Source organism: Fusarium phalaenopsidis, assembly GCF_050370095.1.
Source record: "Fusarium phalaenopsidis strain FUZ10S chromosome Unknown contig_32286, whole genome shotgun sequence".
Taxonomy (NCBI): domain Eukaryota; kingdom Fungi; phylum Ascomycota; class Sordariomycetes; order Hypocreales; family Nectriaceae; genus Fusarium; species Fusarium phalaenopsidis.
The window spans coordinates 1243401-1263329 of record NW_028145413.1 but is presented as its reverse complement, the minus strand read 5'-3'; the positions used below and the strand labels follow the sequence as shown (position 1 = coordinate 1263329).

Genomic DNA, 19929 nt, shown 5'->3' with positions numbered 1-19929 from the left:
TTTCCTCCTCATCCCTCCAACCCAACCCTCGGTCCAGCCCTCCCCCCCGGACGACTTGCCGCCAGCGGCGTCGTGAATACCCTCGTTCCTTCGTGATGCTCATATAGCTGGCCTATCTTCTCCCCTCCTCCCCTCCTCTTCTCTGGCCTCGCTCGACGCCGAGACCGTCCTGGTGATATACCTATCCAGGAGACACTATTCCTTCCGACCCCTACATACATACAACTTCCGGGCCGAAACCGGCTCGTCGCTCGCCGAAACCATGTACTGGTTACGCCGCTTTACCATTTTACTGGCGTTCTTGCTCCTGATATCGTTCGGCGCATGGCTGGCCCCTCGTGTACTTGATCCAACCGACAAGGGCCCCGAGAAGCGTTTAAGAGACCGTCGCTGGGTCGACAGCAGTCCCTACTTTTGGGATCGACAGGCCTGCCGCTGGATTGGTGTCTGTGGACTGCACCATCTCCGAAGCGACCCTGCCGCGCGCAAAAACCACGACGAGGACGAGCCCGAATGGGGTGAGCTGAAGCGTCGGTCTCTGTCTTGGGAGCCCGAGAACATTCCTCGTCAAGACCCCAAGAGGAACCTCCACCACCGCCGAAGGATCCTTCGCGACATTCCCGACTATGTTATGAAGCACGCACCTTTGGTTCACCTTTACTCTGGCGAAGAGTTCTGGCCCTCGGACATCCGCGAGCATGTCGAGCACATGACTGTCCAGGTCGACGACAAACCTCTCAACTCGACCGAGAAGTGGACTCTCCATAACCTGCACAAGTTGAACAAGGTTACTGGCAGGGTTATTCTTCAGAGCAACGACGACGTCGAAGACCGCCCGAACTGGCTGCACAGCCATCACAACATCCCCAAGCCATTCCCCGATGAGGAAGAGGGCAACCACGATGACAACAACACGCCTCCGGGCAACCCCGAGCAAAACCCTGAGCTCCGAGAACCCACAACTTGGTACGATATCGACAAGTCTCACCCTCTTCACCGGATTAATGACCCCCGGAACCGCAAGTTTCAGAAGGACCGCCGTTCTGAGCAAGAGCCTATCCGAACCAATGGACACAAGCCTGACAAGAATGGCTACTCGAATGCGCCAGCAGTGCTCATCGTTGTTGACAAGGGTTCTGGTATCGTCGATGCCTTTTGGTTCTTCTTCTACTCTTACAACCTGGGACAAACGGTCCTAAACATTCGCTTTGGCAACCATGTGGGCGACTGGGAGCACTGCATGGTCCGGTTCGAACACGGTACACCCCGGGGAGTCTTCTTCTCGGAACACGAGGGTGGACAGGCGTACGCCTTTGAGGCTGTCGAGAAGCGTGGCGACCGACCCGTCATTTACTCGGCAGTTGGCTCGCATGCCATGTACGCACTCCCCGGAGTCCACGCCTACATCTTGCCTTTCAAGCTCCTGAAGGACGTGACGGACAAGGGACCTCTCTGGGATCCCGCTCTCAACAACTACGCATACAATTACGACTATACAAGGGAGGTTGACGAGGATGACGACGACCCGCGAGAGCCTCAGAGCCTCATTCCCGCCGCGTCGAACCCGCACGCACCCACCTCTTGGTTCCATTTCGGCGGCCGCTGGGGTGATGAGGTTTACTCGCTGGCCGACCCCCGTCAGTGGCGCTTCTTTGGCCAATATCACTACGTCACAGGACCCGATGGCCCTAGGTTCAAGGGATTGGATCGCGCAAAGATGTGCCAGACGCGCAAGTGCAAGATTCTCTACAAACTGGATCCCAAGGGGACTTGGTATTAGACACGAGGTGCATGACACCAATTTGCTTTCCACTGGCGTTTACACAGAGTGCTGTTTCGCGGATCTCACACACGCGGATCGAACTTGGAAAGACAAAAAGCGATCCACCCCGGGATGGCCGGAGTAACGGCGCAACCGGGGGTAGAGGGACGGACGAACGATCGCATTTGGATGAGTGTGGGAACTATAGGCATGGGCCGGAAAATCGGCTGGTTGGCATCTAGAAAGGGCATCGCCCTGGGGTGTTTCTTTTTCTGTTTCTTGTTTTCCTTGGTTGGGGTGTCTTGGCTTGTTGTTTACGATGCCTGGGGTTACTGGAGAGATACGATAGGGCGCGCTGCGTGGGATAGAGGCCATGGATGGCTTTGCTTTGCTGTTTGGATGATGGATTGCGTTTATGATGGGGCTTCTGATACCCGGATACCAACTGTTTTGTTAGCCCACGAATAGATCAAGACTTGATTTGTACGAATTCATGTTTCTGGAACAAGACGAAGGGTTGTGAGACTTGAGCTGAACAAGGCCTTGCTTCCACCGTCGTCACCTGTTGCACCTGCGCCTGTGGACCCTTGAAGCCATGATGGAGCAACTCACCGCTCCAGGCAACTCAGCACGTGTCGTGTCTTCGTATTCGGGGTTTGGAGGCGGGACAGCAGATGCCAAGGGAAGAGTGGGCTTGCCTTTTTTGAAGCTGTGTATCTTTGTTTAAACATCTATAGGAAGGTTGGACAAGAGAGAAGAGTCCAAAGCAGAGAGCAGCGGGCTTAGGCGTGTTGTACACCCTTTTGTGTTGAGGATACAATCTCAGCAGCTGAGAAACAAAGGGGAGGAGGAGCAATATTGTGATACAAGAAAAGCGAGACTCCGGGTCTTTAGAGAGTGCCTCTACGCCATCGACAACATATAATCTAACAGGCGAAGCGAGTACCGGCTGTGTTTTCCCAGTCTTTTGTCCTGGTGTAGCCCGACGCATCGTACACTTCTAAGCCTTGGATTTCCTTCCCGTCAGCTCGCCCTGGAGAAATCACAGCAGCAACGCCTTGCAGAAAAACAAGAAAACATGCCCCGTTGTAACGCCGGGCTGTACAAGTATCAACGAGATGGAGGAGGAAGAAGATGATGGGTGGTAGTGGTGGTATGTGGGAGAAGAGGTAGTAGGTAGATGTATAAGAGTAAAAGGAACCATATCGTGCAGCATCAAGCGTCTCGGACATGAGTAGATAGGTAGATATTTCATGACGCGTTTTCTTCATCTTCGTGAATATGAAAGCCAGACGTGTCGCCGTTGGGCCATGCACTCTGTGTGCTGGGGTATTCCGATGGCTGGCTGCTGGCGTTGCTGTGACGGTCCGCCTGGAGAGGATCGATGTTCTCTCCATCCGAGACATTGTTCGGGTCTTCAATGCCAGGCCATGGCTCATCCTCTGGCAGCTGCCAGCCCTGAGAGCCTTGATTGGTATTTGTGTGATCTTGGACAACCATCTCGACGACACCAGCGCTTTCGTCGTCATCGTCATACATGTCATCCGAACCACTCTCACAGATCTGGAAGTCAAAGTCTGAGTCGTCGTCCAACCCATCTTGGACGGCAGCTGGTGCAGAGCTGCCTGCCCGGACGGGACGTTCCTGGAGAGGAGCGTTGCTGAACGGTGTGGCATATGCAAATGGTGTAGTGCCACGCGCTGGTTGACGGTCCGAGAGGCCGAGAGGCATGGGACTTGGCGAGTGCGTCCGTCTCGGTGTGAATCGAAAATGACTTGGCGATCTCGTGCTGCGACGGCGCTTCATGATGGCTGACTGAGGGTTGGCGGCTTGGATGGCAGGGGATGAACGACGGCTCTGTCCATACGAGGCGACACGACGCTTGCTGAGTGCAGGCGAGACTTGAATAGGAGCAGACATTGGCATGGACGAGGTTCGGATATGAGGAGGACGAGACCCTCTTCGACCGGAGAGCATCGGAGACTGGCCTCGTGTAACTGAAGGACTTGAGGATCGCATCGTCTGTAGAGCAGGGAAGAATTGCTGCGACGGCGATGATGATGTTGGCTGCCTCTCATTGCGCACACTCATAGATGTGTGTGCGCTCGGTGGCTCGTCAAGTTGCTCAACCCAAGACCAGCACTCCTCACCGACATTGGCATCCGCCTGTGACGCCGACGCATCGATGACGACTGGGCTCATCTCCTTGAGGTTCTGCCACGTCCAGCCCATGTCGTAGGCCTGGAAGTCCTGGAGGTAGGCATCAGGATGAGTGATGAACAATCTAGGTTCAGACGCCCTCATCATGACCGAACTCAGGAACGAGACGTCCCAGATGGCCGGAGTCATCATCTCTGCAGGGCTCAGGAAGCGAAGACGCGAGTCCTTGTGGATCTTGCGTAGGGGAACCCAGGTGGACTGAAGTCCCAGGAATGTTGATGATCGGGGATCTGTAGTCTGTGGACGAGCAAAGATGTTCATCTCGCGAAAGACATGTCCGAATGCCGTGTTCATGGCCATTGTCACGCTGCGCGCGTCCGAGCCCATAACCGTGATGGTCTTGATAAGCCCACGGCTTCGCAACCGTTGGTCAATGGCACTCTTGTCCCGGAAGGCCTTGGGCAGCAGCCACCTCAAGTCCTGGTCTGAGGCAGTCCAGTCGGGATACAGGGACGTCTCAGATCGCATAGTGGCTGTACTGTGTGTCATGGGGAGTTGAGTCCAATCCTCATTAGAAATCTGCGGCTCAGTCTTGAACTGCTGTGCCTCCTGCCACACCTTCTTGAGGGGAAATGGCAAAAACACCACCTCGACCTCGAACGGGTGACTAGGCGAGGGCATTAATGACTGAAGATGGGTGACCTGTGCCTGCAGCTCTTGGACTTGGCTCATGAGCTCTTGTGAATGAGTTGGCCGGCTCGTGGCATTTGTAGAAACCGACACAACGCTGGCATCGTCGGCGCGGCGAGAGGCAACACTGTTGTTGTCATTGACGAGCCTCTCAACCTCATCGACTCTGCTTTCCAGATCTGTCATGCGGATATCAGCATGGTCATGCTTCTCATGACAATCCTCGTGCCCAGGAGCAGTAAACGAAACTGTCTCCAACCGATCCAATCGCTGGTCATGGCTGCTGACGGTATCTGAGAGGTTCTTGAAAGCGCGACGCGAGACGGCCGCATTGAACACGGCCGCCCGTGGCTCGGACTGTGTTGGCGTGCCCGCGCGAGGAGTGTCAGGCACTCTGTAATCCTGAGAAACGTATGTGAACGAGTCAGCATGCGGCGCCTGTCCCTGGGGCGCCGCAGCTGGCTTGGAGCTGGGAGTCCTGCCCAGTAGTGGAGATAAGGGTTTGCTGCTGCTCGCCACACCACTGAGCGTCTGGAGGCCTTTTCCTGCGAAGGGTCGCAAATACTTGGCCTGGACAGATGAGGTTGTGGAAGCTGTTTGAGACGCAATCAAGCATTGGGCCGGTATGGGAGGTATGGCAGAGGGGTGTGGTTGTGACTGTAAAAGGCCGGTCCAGCTGAGGGTATCCGGGAGTGAAGCAGAGGCACCTGGGTTTGAACAGACGGGAGGCCTTGGGTAAGATCCAGCATCCTCTGGTGCCCTTGGAATAAGAGATAAGGCGTTTCCTCCATTGAAGCTTGGAAAGTCCATTCCAGTAAGGGCAGACGGTGTCTTGATGGTTAGGTCCATGACGGGGCTCAAGGGGTCTCGACCAGACCTGGGCTTCTCATTCTCCTGACCCGGCTGGGTAGCTTCAGGCTGTTGGACATTATGATCTCCCTCCTCGTGGAAGCAGGCGTGGTGATTGCACATGCACCATTGGGACTGGTCCGGGACAAGGCTGTTGCCGGCAGGACTTCGACTCCAGAACCTCCTGCATCCGCATCGAGCTCCATTGGCGCCAGGGCTCAGGTCCGCAAAATTGCATGATCCCCCGGGCAGGTTGGGAACCGGCGCCTTGACCGTGGCAGCATCAGTGTAGATATCAAACGCATTGGCGAAGTGGGACGGGTCGAACGGAGTCGCTGCCATTGGGAAGTCGTTGCGCGCGCGCGCTCATGTCGCGGGGCCTTTATCGGGAGCGGACGGGCGGGCAGGCTCGAGTGCCGTCGATGTAGATGAAGAATCCGGGCTGGCGATGGAGGATCTTGGAGAGGTTGCGTAGATATCGCAGCTTGGTTCGAGAGATGGGTGCCGTGATGAGGTGTCACGGGCCCTCAACCAGGCCCAGACGGGTCGCAGGCAGAGCGGCCGCCTAATTTCAGTTCATCGCACTACAGGATCGTCAGTGGGAGTCGTTGAGGGAAAATCCAGACGGGCGCAGAGTCCATGGGAAGCCCAGGCGAGGAAACAAGGAAATGGAAGAGCCGTGGGATCCTGAGGCAGACGGATGGAAGTACTAACCACGGCGCGAACGAGAAGGTGAAGGAACGGCGAAGGCGGCAGAAGGAGGGATGGCGTTATATATACTAGGATGAGATGGTTCGTCGCTACAGACGGCGACGGAATCGCAGGCGGACGAAATGGAGTGGACGACAAGAAAAGTCGCGAGGGAGCGAGATGCCCATTGCCTGTAGGCGTTGGAACAGGGCGGACAAGGCGACGACTTTCTCGAGGTGGGATGGTATGGATGGCTCGCGAGAGATGGGGGACGGCCCTCTTCTCCCCACAACACGCCTTGGAGGAGTTGACGCGCCCACCCTGTCGAGGCGCTATTGCCTGATACGGTAGGACAACATGGCTGCCTTTAGAGGTGGTGGTGATAAGTGGGAATGTGAGTCGTGAGGTTGGACATATGGGGGGATCAATGTGAAAAGTGCAAGCGTGATTTTCGTCATAGATGATTGCCCTGCATTGTTAACGCTATGCTGCCCCCAACTCGAAATCTGCAAAGAAAGAGAACAACCGTTGAACAATGAAGCCCCGAATCTTGTCCAACACACAATTCACTCGCAGCATACTCCGTACACACCATGCAAGGAGTAGGGGAAACCCAACCGTTAAAGCAGCGCTCCTCGTGTCTCAAGACGCGCTCCATCCAAAGTCCCTTTTAGAGCTGCCTCTCCTCCGCACCCCGCCAAATTCAGTGCTTAACGCGGTGCACGCCCACTAAAAGGTACAAGACCACAGCACAGCGCAGTGGCCCCCTCATACCAGGGGCCCGCGGCCAATGGGATGCTTCCGCCGTGGGGTGGCCGCTGAAACTGGACGGCAGACCACGGCGCCTCCCCGTTGAGAGGTTCTGAGCGTTCCGCCTATCTCGCCGTCTAGCTTCGTCGGCGTTGGGCATCATTCACAGAGGAATCGTGCGTAGAGAGGAAAAGAACTTGTGATAGATAGCTCTAGATGCAAGGCGGGTTGACTCATTGGCCATCGGCTCTTGTCCTCGTCCGGGGATTGACGTGATTGTCCCCCCGTTTTTGCGTTCCAGACTCGACTCGTTGAGTGAGGCGACAGACAACTGGGTCTATCGCCTCGACACAATGGCTGGCTCTGTGAACCCGACAACTCGCGTGAGCCATATGCAGTATAAGATTAACAGGAGCTTTCACTGTCTATCCACCTAGGTTCAGGACAGATTTCCTTTTCGTTCAGGACGCTTCCAGTGTTCAACTGTTCAATTGATGCTTGCCCTAGCCAAGGACAAGATGTGGATATCTTGACCGGAAAAAAAAGCACACCTCTATAACTTGCTCCAAAATGACCCAAAAATCCTGTATTTGCAAAAAATTCAAAGTGGTGATGTCCAGTGTTTACATGAAAAGAAAGAAAAGAAATCATGGACCCATTATCCATTAGGCATGCAGCACCCAGTGCTCCTCGTGGCGCCGTCAAGATGCAACCGTCATGGCACAGCCTCTGAGCAAGCATCCGTTCCCATCTCTCGTGGCACTTTACACACATCGCGCATCACATCGCATCACACCTCGCCCCAGCTCCCCATCGGCCCGTTGGACGCAATCACAGAACCCGTACCCAGCGAGCCCCCAATGTCCCAGTAGTGACGCGACGACACGCTACTCCGTCGAGCTGACCGTCTTGTGCTCTGACTCGCGCAGCTGCTCGGGTGCCGTAGCGCCACGGGACTAGCGGGCGTTGTCGCCTTGAACGTCCGCCGCTCCGTCGGGGGCCGCATTCGCGACACAAGGGGGTGGTGTTGCCGGACGCGGGCCAGTTTGGCCGCAATGTCCTGTGTGCTTGAGGTCGCCAGGTGAGTCGTTGTCGAGGGAGGTGGGTTGTTGCTGCGCGGCATGAATCGGGACCTCAGGTACCGGAACACAAGCTTCATGTCCAGGTCTCTCTCCCATTCCTCTTGCGTAAACACGTTGCTCATATGGGTATCTTGCCGTGGTGCCTGCACCGGCTCGGCTGGTGGCTCCGCGGTCCTGCCGCGAATGTCGATGGGCTGTGCTGCTGTCTGCATCGTAGGCTGGAACTGAGGGAACGATGCCTGCTCGGGTTTGGTGGGATGAATATTATCCGCCGCTGAGTGTGACGTGTTGGATTCCGGGATGATGGGGAGGCCGGCATAGGGGAGAGGCATTTGCTGGATCCGCGAGTATGTGGAAAAGGCACCAGGGTGGTGAGATATCTGGCTCACGAGCATGCCCAGCTCCTTCGATATCTTCTCCAAAGCGTCCAGTTGCCAAGCCTCTCTGTTTGTGGGTGGTGGGGGTTGTACCCCGAGCTGCTGCGAGGCGCGGGGTGTTGACGATAGATCCTCGTCGTCCTCAGGTACGGCTTCTCCAAGCAGGATGGAAATCATTCGCTCATCCATTCCAATCACATCTCGCATGAATTTCCTGGTCATCTTCGTCAGGATGCCCTCCGAGTGGGTCGGAGATCCAACAGCATCTTCGTCATGCCATGTCATGTTATCAGATTCAGCATCGTGAGCAGGTTGTGAAGGCAGCGGGATAGGGTTAGATGATGAGCGTTTGTGAGATGCCTGTGAGAGTCGTCTTCGTCTTGTCTCGCGCTGAATCTCGCCCAAGAGCACACGACTGTGCTCCAATCGCCACGCCTCGATTCTCTGGCGCTTCTCCGACTCTTCAACATGGTCATTCTCCACGTCGAGCTGCCTCAAGTCAAAACTTTCCTTTCTCCGATGTTGCCGCTTGGGGTTGAAGCGTTCAAATTGGTATATTTGGTCTTGGGCGTCAGCACCCAAGGTCGGCTGGTCCAGATGAAAAGAACCGAGTCCATCATGAGCGGGGAAAACGGGCATGGATCCTTGGTTTTCATCCTGCTGGGCGTTGAGCCCCGGAAGCGATCGGAACTCTGGCAAGTGGCTGTCGAGGCTATCAAGCTCTGCATCGTCCTCTTCTTCGACAACAGCGGATGCAGAGGCAGATGGTCGCAACTCGGCCTCGACCTCCGATCTCGCGACCGAGTTCAAGCTTCCCAGATCACCCACTCTCGACCGGCCGGGCGTCACCAGAGACTGGTCAGTCTCGGTGAGGTACGACGTGGTCGTCACGTCGGTGGGCGCGAAGAGGACCCATGTCTGCGACTCGTCCTGCTGGCGCTCCTGGGTTATCGGCGCCTCTCTTCTCGGGAGTTCCTGCTCGTCGACCGAGGGCCGGACGACGCGCTGAATGGATTGTCGTGTCGGTTGGTGGAAAGCCATGAGTAATTACAGCTCACAGTGGAATTCGTCGTGGTTTGTGTCGTGTCGTGATGTTTGGGTTCTGATAAGGACCAAGTAGACAGCCCGCTCAGGATAAGATGGATCGGTGTAGGTGAGGGAAGTGGACCCCCCTATGTCGGCCTATGTCGGGGGCTTGCAGCGGCTGTCTGCAAACAGGGTGGAACGGCGGTGGTTGGGGCTCGCAGCAAGAACCTTGAACAGGCCAAGCTCGACGAGAAGAGGATGGGGACCAAAGAATGTAGGTTCAAAGAACCGCGAGGTGTAGAGAAGAAAGACAGACACTCTGTAGATAACCAGAGGGAAGAGGGAGAGTGACTGAGGGAACGTCTGGAGGGGACCAGTGGCCAGAAGAGGGCACTACGCTCATGGGCGTCATCCACATCTAGACGCTGGCAGTTAGGTACAGTAGTCGGGGCTTGATCGGCGGGTGTGGGGGGGCGCTGCGCTCGCGTGTCCCATCTGGTGGACATTCGATCCATCCATGCGCCATAGCCAGCCCAGCCCAGCTCAGCTGGTAGGCCAGACCCCCCAACATAAACAATGCCCTTCTGTTAAGGTGCTTAAGCTGGGCTGTCTTGGAATTGCCCGGGGCTTGCATGAGCAGCGCCAACACGCTCAAGGCAAAACTGCAACGTGCGAACGCTATGCTCTGACGTGGACGCAATGCCATCCAAGGCATAACCATAACCTGATGGAATGGGAATTCCCAGCCCTGCCGCCTCGACATGTACGTACAAGTCCCTTGACCGTGCTCACCGGCATTTCGTCTGCACCCATGAGTTGATTCCAGCATCCATGTCATACGGTCCGAATCGCCGCAGCCTTCGAGAAAAAGGGGACCATGTTCGCGAGCAGCCTCCATCCATGGGTCATGTCCCGTCCCTCAGATAGGTGTCTTATCAGATCAGTGGGCCCTGAGACTGCGAGACGATAAGAGATCTAGCCCGCCACTCTGCAGTAAAGTGACACAACCGCAGCCAAACGAGACTGAGACGGGTGCTCCCAGCTAGAGCGCTCCACCGCTAGCCACTCTATCCGCATCAATGGATGGGTTGGATGCTACACTGAGGGCAGACTACGGAAGCCCGTTCAGGTACATCGCCGCATGACAAAACGAGATTTTTTTTCTCTCTCTTTTTCCAGCGGATCCGATGCCAGCCCAACATAGAATATTCCAAATCTCACTCAGCGGGCTTGCATAAGAAAAACTCATGGCCTCATCTCTACCCATGCTCGTACAACAACAATGCACCCCTGATGTCTGTCTCGCCCGTCAAAGGACGACGCGCGCTACTTGTGACCTCGCTCAAATGGCGTCACAAACCTTCCAAGTGAAGTCATGTGGCCCGGATGAGGCGCCGACTTGACCCTGGAGTGCCCCAACAAGACATTCTGTCTCCGCGAATCGTCTGCCGAGACACACTCACTCCCTGTTCTGTTGACATTTGCTGGCATCCACTATGCTATAAACCTTTAAACATCATGCTAAGTCTTGAAGACAACAAGACAGACAACAAAGGACACTCCAACTCTGATGGTCATGTGGGTTGTCCAAGTGAGTTCAGGTCGAGTCATGGATGTGATGCTGCCATACTGACTAATCGGTATTTACCCTTCTACAACAGCTCTGACGCAAAGGGTTGAAATGTGATGACATTCCTTCTCCCTGCGCTATTCTTGCTGCGGCTTCGTCACGTGGATGAGCGCATTTGAGGGACATTGACATTGCGAGTGGTCAACTATAACGACTGTGTGACTGCTATCCACTCAAGTACGGGGAAGTATGCATAAGTGATCGTCCATCCCCGTACATATCAGGCAAACAACGCTGCAATACATACAGCCAGCAACAGGTACGAGACGGTCACCGCATACGGTACGGCATGCCTGGGCACGCCAGCCCGGATCCTCGGACGAACATAGCACTCAACGTTACACACACAGCACGGTCAGCACTTCTGTATTTAAGGCCGAAAACAATGGTATTCCACGATATCAATTCTCAAGTACTCAGATGTTACACGAGACAAGGAACGGGGCAAGTCTGTTTTGCAAGATTTCAATTTGCCGAATCGACACCCTCAACTCAAGACTTCTCTAGAGGTCCTTATTTGACATGCCATTTTGACGCCAGTAAACCCAGATGCCAGCCCAACCATCATTTCTTTAAGCCTCAGACTTGAAAGCGTCGGGGAAGCGGCGCATGTTGTTGGCGAGGTTGCCGTGGTTGGAGAGGAACTGGACGTAAGCACCGTCGACCTTGACGCGGCCGGCAGCCTTCTTCTCGAGGTACTCCTCACGTCGGAGAGGGGTGAAGCCCCAGTTCTTGGAGACAATGATCTTTTGTCGGCCAGGGAACTTGTACTGGGATCGTCGGAGAGCCTCAAGGGCAATGGCGCGGTCTGATTGTGGATTAGTAACATGATCCAAGAGTGGCAAAGGATTTGTCAGGTAAACTTACTGGCATCACGAGTGCGGACGCTCATGAGAATCTGGCCAATGTTGACACGGGCGACAGTGCCGTTGGGCTTGCCCCAGGCACCACGCATACCGGTCTGCAGTCTATCGGCACCGGCGCAAGACAACATCTTGTTGATACGGACGACGTGGAAGGGGTGAGCACGGACTCGGAGGTGGAAACCCTCCTTACCGGTGTTCTTGACGAGGTACTTGTTGGCGCAAATACGGGCGGCCTCGAGGGCCTCGGAGCTCAGCTGCTCATACTCGTTGGAGACGAGGTGGATGCAGAGAGGGAAGTCATCGACGTTGGCGCGCTTTCGGCCAAGATCGAAGATTCGGATCTTGGGGTCGGGGACACCACGGTTGAACCGAGACTTGGGATACGGCTGTGAGGAAGAAGAGTCAGTAGAGTTTCAACATCATCGCGAGCTTCATCGATGGGAGTCGAGGGCACCCCGCGGGAGATCGGACATGAACATTTCGTCATGAGATTCTCCCCCAAAAAAGCCCCCCAAATTCCCATCGACGTCGAGCGCATCAAAACGCACCTTGTTCTTGCAGTATCGGTAGCAACGAGCGGGACGGCGAGCCATTTTGTCGGATTGTTGGTGATCTGTCCGTAGTTGGGTGATGTGTTTGAGGGAAGACGAACCCGACAAAAGTGATACCGACTGCCTCTTCCTGATTAATCCACCAGGTTGATTTCAAAGCAGAGGTGCGATCCGTGCTCCACCCGTGTAAACTTCGGCTTAGGGCTCAGGCGAGTGCACCCTAACGCTCATTGGCCGACTGCCCCGCCCCGCAGAGCACCCACCTACAGGCTGCCAAAACTCCAAATTCTTCGAACTTTTTGATATTCAACCTCAGCACTCCATCACCCAACGTCCAGTCGCCAACCGAGTCGCCAATCCGTCAAAATGGCCCCCCAGAAGAAGAGCAAGAAGGATGCCAACAGCATCAACTCCAAGTTGGCGCTTGTTATGAAGTCCGGAAAGGGTACGAAAACGAATTCCTGCGCCGCGACAAGAAAAACCAATGGCTAACGAAAATTCTCAGTCACTCTTGGATACAAGTCTACCCTCAAGAGCCTCCGATCCGGCAAGGCCAAGCTCATCATCATTGCTGGCAACACTCCTCCTCTCCGCAAGAGTGAGCTCGAGTACTACAGCATGCTGTCCAAGGCCCCCATCCACCACTTCTCCGGCAACAACGTAAGTTGAACTGCGCTACATTTCCTTCATGTCCATCATCTTGCAGCTTTATGCAAGATGGTTCTTTTTTTACTTCTCAGGAATGCTCGCTCGTCAAGCATTTCTCTGGCTTCAAGAAGGAATTCTTGAGGCCTGCCCAGAGAAGAAGTCGTCACGACTTTGGAGGGTTCATAGGCTTACTCGTCTCCCTACAGATTGAGCTCGGTACCGCTTGCGGTAAGCTCTTCCGTTGCTCCACCATGGCCATCCTCGACGCTGGTGACTCCGATATCCTCAGCGACCAGCAGGCTTAAGCAGCCAGCTAAAGGAGAGTGCATTTCATGGCGTTTCGGGTAAAAAGGGTCCAGGGCATTTGAGGATATACCAATCAATGTGATGAAAAAGCGACGACTTTCAGTGAGAGCATGCCCGCCGCGAAGGCGTGGAGGTTCTCCCCTCGACCTATGTGTCTTGGGCTTCAGCTGGGCTTGGCATCGATTGCCGGTCCAAGTCAAATGAAAAAATAAAGCTCATGACCGTTGTTCCCCGCCATTTGTTGTCTCTGTGCCTGTCTGTGTCTTGTGTCGAATATGCTGAGTGCCAAGTGAAATGTTGTGTGGTCTGTTGCTTGTACCTATGACCCCCAGGGACCCAGCACGGGCACTTGATGGTAGCCAGGGTTAGCATCATGTTTCCGATCTGTTCGTTCATCTCTCTTGGCTGCATGTCATTGCTCGTCACGAGCTGTGGTATTATGTCTGCCTGGACATTATGATACAAGCTGGTCAGTTTCTGTGATACAACAATGGCATGGATATCCTTGACGGCCAGTTGGTTGCAAGGGATTCTGGCAAATTAGACATTGCCGACGCCCGGTAGCGATGGCCATCTTCTCACAACGCTCACCATGGCATTGTCAAGTTGCTCCAAGCTCTTGCGCATTAAACTTGTAGCTGAAGCGCGACGAGCAGGGTTTCGAGTACAGTTACGAATGGTTGATAATCTGGCCATCTTCAAGCTACAGCCCTGTATCAGCAACAGGAGCCCTTTGTGTAGTCAGCCGCGAAGGTCAGACTCCCTTTCCCCTCAGTACATATAATCGATTCGTCATAAATCTCGGAGTGGCTGCTTTTAACGGGTAGAAGCTCCTTGCGAAATGAAGTCGATCAAGCAGCTTCCAAACACAGGCATCAACATCCCCGCCCAGCATCAAGATCCTTTCATGGTAATTTCCAGTCTCTTGATTAGAGGCACCAAAACAGAGGTCATGCACGCGACGCATGGATCATGCCTTGACCATGTTCAATTTGCGGGAGAAACACAGACAGAGCTTCCTGTTGCCCTGGCCAATGAGTCTGAGGGTGGGCGATCAAAGGGGGAAGCTAGGAACGGTGCTACGTCTGGGCGGGAACCTCCGCAGTCATGGAAGACAAAGAGCAAATGGCACGTTTCACCACGGAGTATTGGGTGTGTTGCAGGCCGCGCAAGAGTGATTAGCTGCTACAGTATGAGTTGCAGCGGAAATACCGTGACGGACGGACCCTGCAGCGTCCATCACAGAGGATGCCATCCATGTTGAATGCAACTCATAAACACTGCCATGCCTTGTGTAGCCTCCCTACCAACGGTATCATCTCTGACACTTGACTCGACAGCGCCTTGTTCTTCAGCAATCACTGACTGCCGTGGTAACTGCGCAGCCGCATTCCGAGGACACGTACTGTACCCGCTCTCTCCCGTCACCTCCATCTTCGGCATCACCTCGACTAGACTGGACGCATCCATTTCCTTTTGGCTCTGGTTAGTGGAGCTTGTTTCAATAATAACTGAGGCTTGACTGCCCCAGAATAATTATAACTCGGCTTCTGGACGCTCCAGCGCCACACACGCTACCCCTACCCCGGGCTACCCAATTTGAGGCGCAGCTAGAGGCTCCCACCTTCGGGCACTCCTATTTCGCCCTCCGCTCTGTTGAGTATTTGTGTTCCAGGTCACTTGGGAGACGTGCAGCAAGCCGCAAGCCGCACAGTCTCGAACATAATCAACATATTTACTTATCTTTTGACTTGGTTGCCCGCGCACCATTTGTTTCTGAGCATAGCACCTGCTCTTCTCTTTATTCTACGTCCAGAGCGTTTGTCACAGTGACGCTCGTTATCGCGACATGTCTGCCGTTACCAAGAAGCCCCCGGCTGGCGGTGTCGGTCGGGTGTCCCACGCCGACTCGAGCCCTTCCCCATCTCTATCTCGCTCCAACTCCAGGGCGTCGACCCCTACCAGTGGCCATGCGCGGACTCGATCGCTACGAACCGGAACACCTGTCTCTGCCCGTGCCGCTGCCGCTCGGAGGGACACAGGGCTCAGCAACGCCGAAGCTGATGCCCGTGCCGAAGCCGCTGCTGCCCTAGAGGATCTGCAGAAGCGTCTAGAGAAGGAGGAGAAGCAGTCACTTCAATATCACCGCCAGGCCGAGGTTCTGCAGTCGAAGCTCGATGAGTCGGTCAAAGAATCGGCCAAGCTGGAGGAAAAGGCCCACGAGTTTGAAGAGCAGATCGAGACGTTGAAGAACGAGAAGCGAGAAATGACTCGCCAGATGCGAGAGATGGAGTCTATCTATGAGGCGGAGCGCAGTTCCATCCTTAAGGAGAAGGAAGACATGTCGAATCGAGAGGAGGAGATGCAGGCCATGATACAGAGGCTCAAGGACAGCCTAGCCCAACGGAACAGTACGCCCGAAGAGAACCGCCCGTCGAGACAACGTACGCATACGAGACTTGCCTCGTTTGATATCACGATGCTAACATATTTCAGATACAGCCAGTTCATCCCCCTCTCTCGACAGTGGCAGCTTTGCCCCACCATCTTCCATACAACGAAGTGACTCACGGAGCAGCTCGAAGCTCATCCTCCAGAAGGATAAGCTGATCGAGTCTCTACGTCTGGAGCTTGCAGAGGCTCAGATTAAGCTCGTCGAGTCGGAGAACCAGGGCGGCGGCAGGTTGCACGAGGTGGAGCGTCTGCTCATGGAAGCTCGCATGGCCAATGCTCGACTTATGGAAGACAACGAGAGTTACCAGCTTCTTCTTCAGGAGCGGACTCTCAAGGGCGACTTTGGTCAGAACGACTTTAGTTATATGGGCTCTAACTCTAACCAGGAGGCACTGAATGCTCTCGAGGGCAAGACTGGAGGGTCCAGCCTTGCTGATGAGCTCTCATCAGCTAGCGAGGCCGAAGCCCATGAACGACACGAGAACGACCGACGCCTAGAGAACGAGCTCAAGTCCATGAAGGAGCAGAACAAGGCCCTTACACTATATATTAACAAGATTATTGAGCGCCTTCTTCAGCATCAGGACTTTGAGTCTATTCTGGACCAGTCTAGCGATCTGAAGATTCTCCCGGATACCAACAAAGACCTACCTCTACCGCCTACGCCATCGGACAGACAGCAGTTTCCGCCCAATCTGCTACAACGGGCCAAGTCCATGGCTGTTGGCCCTACGAAGACGAGACCGAGACCTATCTCGGTCATGTCACCTTCAACCACCTCGAATCACACCGACCCTGACAAGGCTCCTAGCATCCCTATCGGACTGACGCGATCAACGAGCACGAGGAGATCACGACCTCAGAGCGACCAGTTCACGGGAGCGGCCAGTCTTGTCAGCCAGATGTATAGAGGACCAGACGGTCCCGTCTCGCCACCCCTGGGCACGCCGAGACACTCGCAGACTTTCTTCTCGCCGCCCAACATCTCAGGCAACCCCAATGCGGCCGCTCGTATACCTAGCGGAACCTCTGTGGCCACTTCTGGAAACTTCCCCGGCATGAGGAGTGAGACGTCGAGCTTGAGCGGAGAATCTGGAGACATGTCTACGGCTTCTTCGCAGTCGCCTCCCCGATCCCACTCTGATAGGCACACGACGTCTTTTGCGGGAGGCAAGCCACGACCACTGCGACTCGTCCAGGAGAACCAGGAGGCCGTCAAGGAGAATAAGAGGTCGAGCTGGTACTCTCCGTTCTCCTGGGGCGCCAAGAAGGATGAGCCCCAGGCTCCATCCAGCAACCCAATTCCTGAATAGGAGATGAGTCGGACCCAGAGGTAATGATGATGAGGAGCGAGTTGTTGGCTTGAATGGGCGTGACGGGTTGGATATATACATTCACGGGGCATCCATAGGGACTGATGACTGGACATGTACGATTTACGTCATTAGATATAGCGGCGTTGGGTTCATGGATTATCGCAGGCTCTATCGACACTGTCTCGTTATGCACTTTTGAGATGGGCGGTGTTTTTTTTTGGGTAACGTCTTTGGTTGTCCTTGGGATAGAGATAGCATTGATGATGCCCTGTAGAGATATATGGTTGCTGGCTGGCTGGTTGTGATGAGGCGTGATGGTTGGGGAATGACACTCATGCTCCGTAGTTATAGTTGAATATTGAATGATGCCTCTCTACAGTTTGTCCTATCGAGTCCGCAAGTCACGTCTGGAGTTTGGCGAAATGGAACCGAGTTGTTACGATTGCGCAACTCGAGGCAGTTATTAACCAACCGAGTTGTCAAGACTACAATGACGACATGTTACGAGGCATTAATGAAGCTATCACGAGTTGATGAGACCTGTATCAAGTCCAGCAACTCACAGTCAACTGAAACTACACCTCCGTATGATATCACTAGGGACGTGATAGAAATCCCGTGGCCGATGACGATTTTCTGCACATGGGACTTTGTGCTACACTAGCCCTAGCAGCCGATATCGTCCTCCTGCCATGACCCCCAAACCAAGGGACCAACAATAGTCACGCATTCTCTCAGCCCACTGGAAGGGACCCTTTGTGCATGCTGTACAAAATCAATAGCCTACGAAAATGGGTGCTGCGATGCTAGGCAGAGTCCACGTCAATACCCTAGCAGGATTGGAGTAGAAAAAAATCACTCCATAGACTGTGATGTGTAAGGCGCCTATTCGCAAACCACCACCTGCGCTGCCCGCATAGGTAGACACACCCCCAAGCAGCGACGAACAAGTGGCCGGGCAGGGAAAAAAAGATACTTGAGCGTGACGGGCTTTTTTTCACGTCTGACAGCTCAGCCCGGCCTGATGATCCGCGCAGGAACCCGAGGAGGCGATAGGTCCAGCGTGTCAGAAGCCTCTTTTTGGGGGGGAATGGATGGGCGCGTGGGGTTTGGGCGTCTTTTCTCCTTGGGGGTGAAAGAGTGGGATGGTTGATATGAGAGGGAGAGTCACTACTGTCATAACAATAAGATCCAAGACATTGTGTTTCTCATGTGCAGAGGTGTTGGTGATTACTGGGACGCATGCTCGGGTTGCGTCATGAAGGGTTTCCTAGGCACCCCAGGCTAAGTACTCGCAGAATCAGCATGCACGTGTCATGCGATTCGTCCTTGACCCGATCCTCTGCCTCGTCCATCTCGTTGGCTTGTTTGGTTTGGTGTATGTATGTATAAAGTTGCTATTCGCTGTCAGAGCTGACGGGAGCTAAAGATAAAGCACTACAACAACAACACCTACGTGTACAGGCTAGAGAAGCCAGCAGTGAGTGAATGCCCCAACTTGGAAACTAAGTAGCCAGACACTGTAGTGTCGGCGGTAGTCCTGGAATAGTTTGCTCTCTACAGATGAGATTGGTTCAAGCTGACGCCGTCACTTAAAAGCCAGGTTGACGCGGTTGTGGCTGTGAGGCATGCGCTGCGGATGTGGACTCAAACGGCTGTAATCGAGATTATGTCACTCCTCGAATCACATCCTCCAGCCGTCTCACATGAACCCTGCCATGTCTTGTGTTACACAGCCTGCTGCGAAGTGGAAGCGGCCGAGACGAGGGGGCTCATGTCCAAGTCTTCCAAGTCTGCCTCTCCCTCACGTAAATTGATCACCTTCCCCGTAATCTTATCTCTGCTCTGCCTCTGATCACGTCCGCCAGCAGTGGCTTGGGGTGCTACCTCATATGCTGTTGAACGGGTGCCACACGCGCGGCCGATGGTGGGGAGGGCACATTCGTGTCGGGCTGTGAGAGGCCGAGCACGGCGTGAAGGACTGTGACCTCGAGAGGGCTGAGGCCTTTTCACCATGGCAGTTGCATTTTGTCGCTGCTGTGTGCAGGCCCCTGGCCATCGTCACGTCTACTGATACGTCGAGGTACGTGACAGCCTGGTGAATCCAGGGTTGACGGAGGCCGAATCTGGCATCCGAATCAGGTCACGCCCAAGTCTCGGACGGGAGAGCGGGAGTTCGTGGAGGGGCGGGAACCCCTCCCTCTTCGAGAACAAGACGGATAGAAGGGAACAGCGACATGGATCGGAGCATGGAATAAGGCATGGTATGATACCGCATCACAATCTGTGGTCGCCAGGGGGTGGGATGAAAAGCAGATGAGACCGAGGTTCACTCATGAGCAGAGCAGCATCCAGGGTAGTTCCAGGTGAACCGTGCTTGGATCTGAGAGATGAGAGTTGGATGAAGGGGGATGACTGACAGCACAGGAGACAAGGCTCCGCTCGGTCCCCGGTAAGTGCTCAAGGTATCTGCCCAAGATTCGTTTTCGTTTCTCTCTAGGAGCGAGTCTATTGTTGAGCCTTGACCCCGAGTCAACAGGGCTTAGTGTTAAGACAGGATATGACAAGAACGCCCAGTTAGACTGGCACAAAAGCGCTATCGTCTCATCTCGGCCAGCGCCCAGCCTCGTGGCATCGGGAGCGGCAGCACTATATCTTGCATAGAACATCTCCCTGGGGAAACATGGTCGGCCGTTTCGGCCCCAGGCTCTCTGAGTGGGAAAAGTCCGCTGGACTGTATCAGCAAGGGTCGTCAGCGTCTCGCTCATTCAG

The 19929-nt window shown here is 54.6% G+C and overlaps 6 protein-coding genes across 6 annotated transcripts; 3 read left to right on the top strand and 3 right to left on the bottom strand.

The window, feature by feature from the left end:
* Window positions 1–262: 262 nt before the first annotated feature.
* LRP88_02726 (uncharacterized protein) lies at window positions 263–1780 on the top strand (the record flags this gene model as incomplete). Its single annotated transcript, XM_083239366.1, has 1 exon — window positions 263–1780. One exon carries the CDS (start codon window positions 263–265, stop codon window positions 1778–1780), a length of 1518 nt encoding a protein of 505 aa, XP_083104496.1.
* Window positions 1781–3013: 1233 nt separating this feature from the next.
* On the bottom strand, window positions 3014–5803 carry LRP88_02725 (uncharacterized protein; the record flags this gene model as incomplete). Its single annotated transcript, XM_083239365.1, has 1 exon — window positions 3014–5803. One exon carries the CDS (start codon window positions 5801–5803, stop codon window positions 3014–3016), a length of 2790 nt encoding a protein of 929 aa, XP_083104495.1.
* Window positions 5804–7691: 1888 nt separating this feature from the next.
* Window positions 7692–9401, bottom strand: LRP88_02724 (uncharacterized protein; the record flags this gene model as incomplete). The annotated part of the gene is made up of 1 exon (XM_083239364.1): window positions 7692–9401. One exon carries the CDS (start codon window positions 9399–9401, stop codon window positions 7692–7694), a length of 1710 nt encoding a protein of 569 aa, XP_083104494.1.
* Window positions 9402–11588: 2187 nt separating this feature from the next.
* On the bottom strand, window positions 11589–12475 carry LRP88_02723 (60S ribosomal protein uL16; the record flags this gene model as incomplete). Its single annotated transcript, XM_083239363.1, has 3 exons — window positions 11589–11824; window positions 11884–12268; window positions 12431–12475. The coding sequence occupies 3 exons, from the start codon at window positions 12473–12475 to the stop codon at window positions 11589–11591; spliced, it is 666 nt and encodes a 221-aa protein (XP_083104493.1).
* A 324-nt stretch (window positions 12476–12799) lies between these two features.
* Window positions 12800–13386, top strand: LRP88_02722 (60S ribosomal protein eL30; the record flags this gene model as incomplete). The annotated part of the gene is made up of 3 exons (XM_083239362.1): window positions 12800–12878; window positions 12939–13093; window positions 13288–13386. 3 exons carry the CDS (start codon window positions 12800–12802, stop codon window positions 13384–13386), a joined length of 333 nt encoding a protein of 110 aa, XP_083104492.1.
* A 1850-nt stretch (window positions 13387–15236) lies between these two features.
* Window positions 15237–17154, top strand: LRP88_02721 (uncharacterized protein; the record flags this gene model as incomplete). Its single annotated transcript, XM_083239361.1, has 2 exons — window positions 15237–15831; window positions 15884–17154. The coding sequence occupies 2 exons, from the start codon at window positions 15237–15239 to the stop codon at window positions 17152–17154; spliced, it is 1866 nt and encodes a 621-aa protein (XP_083104491.1).
* Between the last annotated feature and the right edge of the window lie 2775 nt (window positions 17155–19929).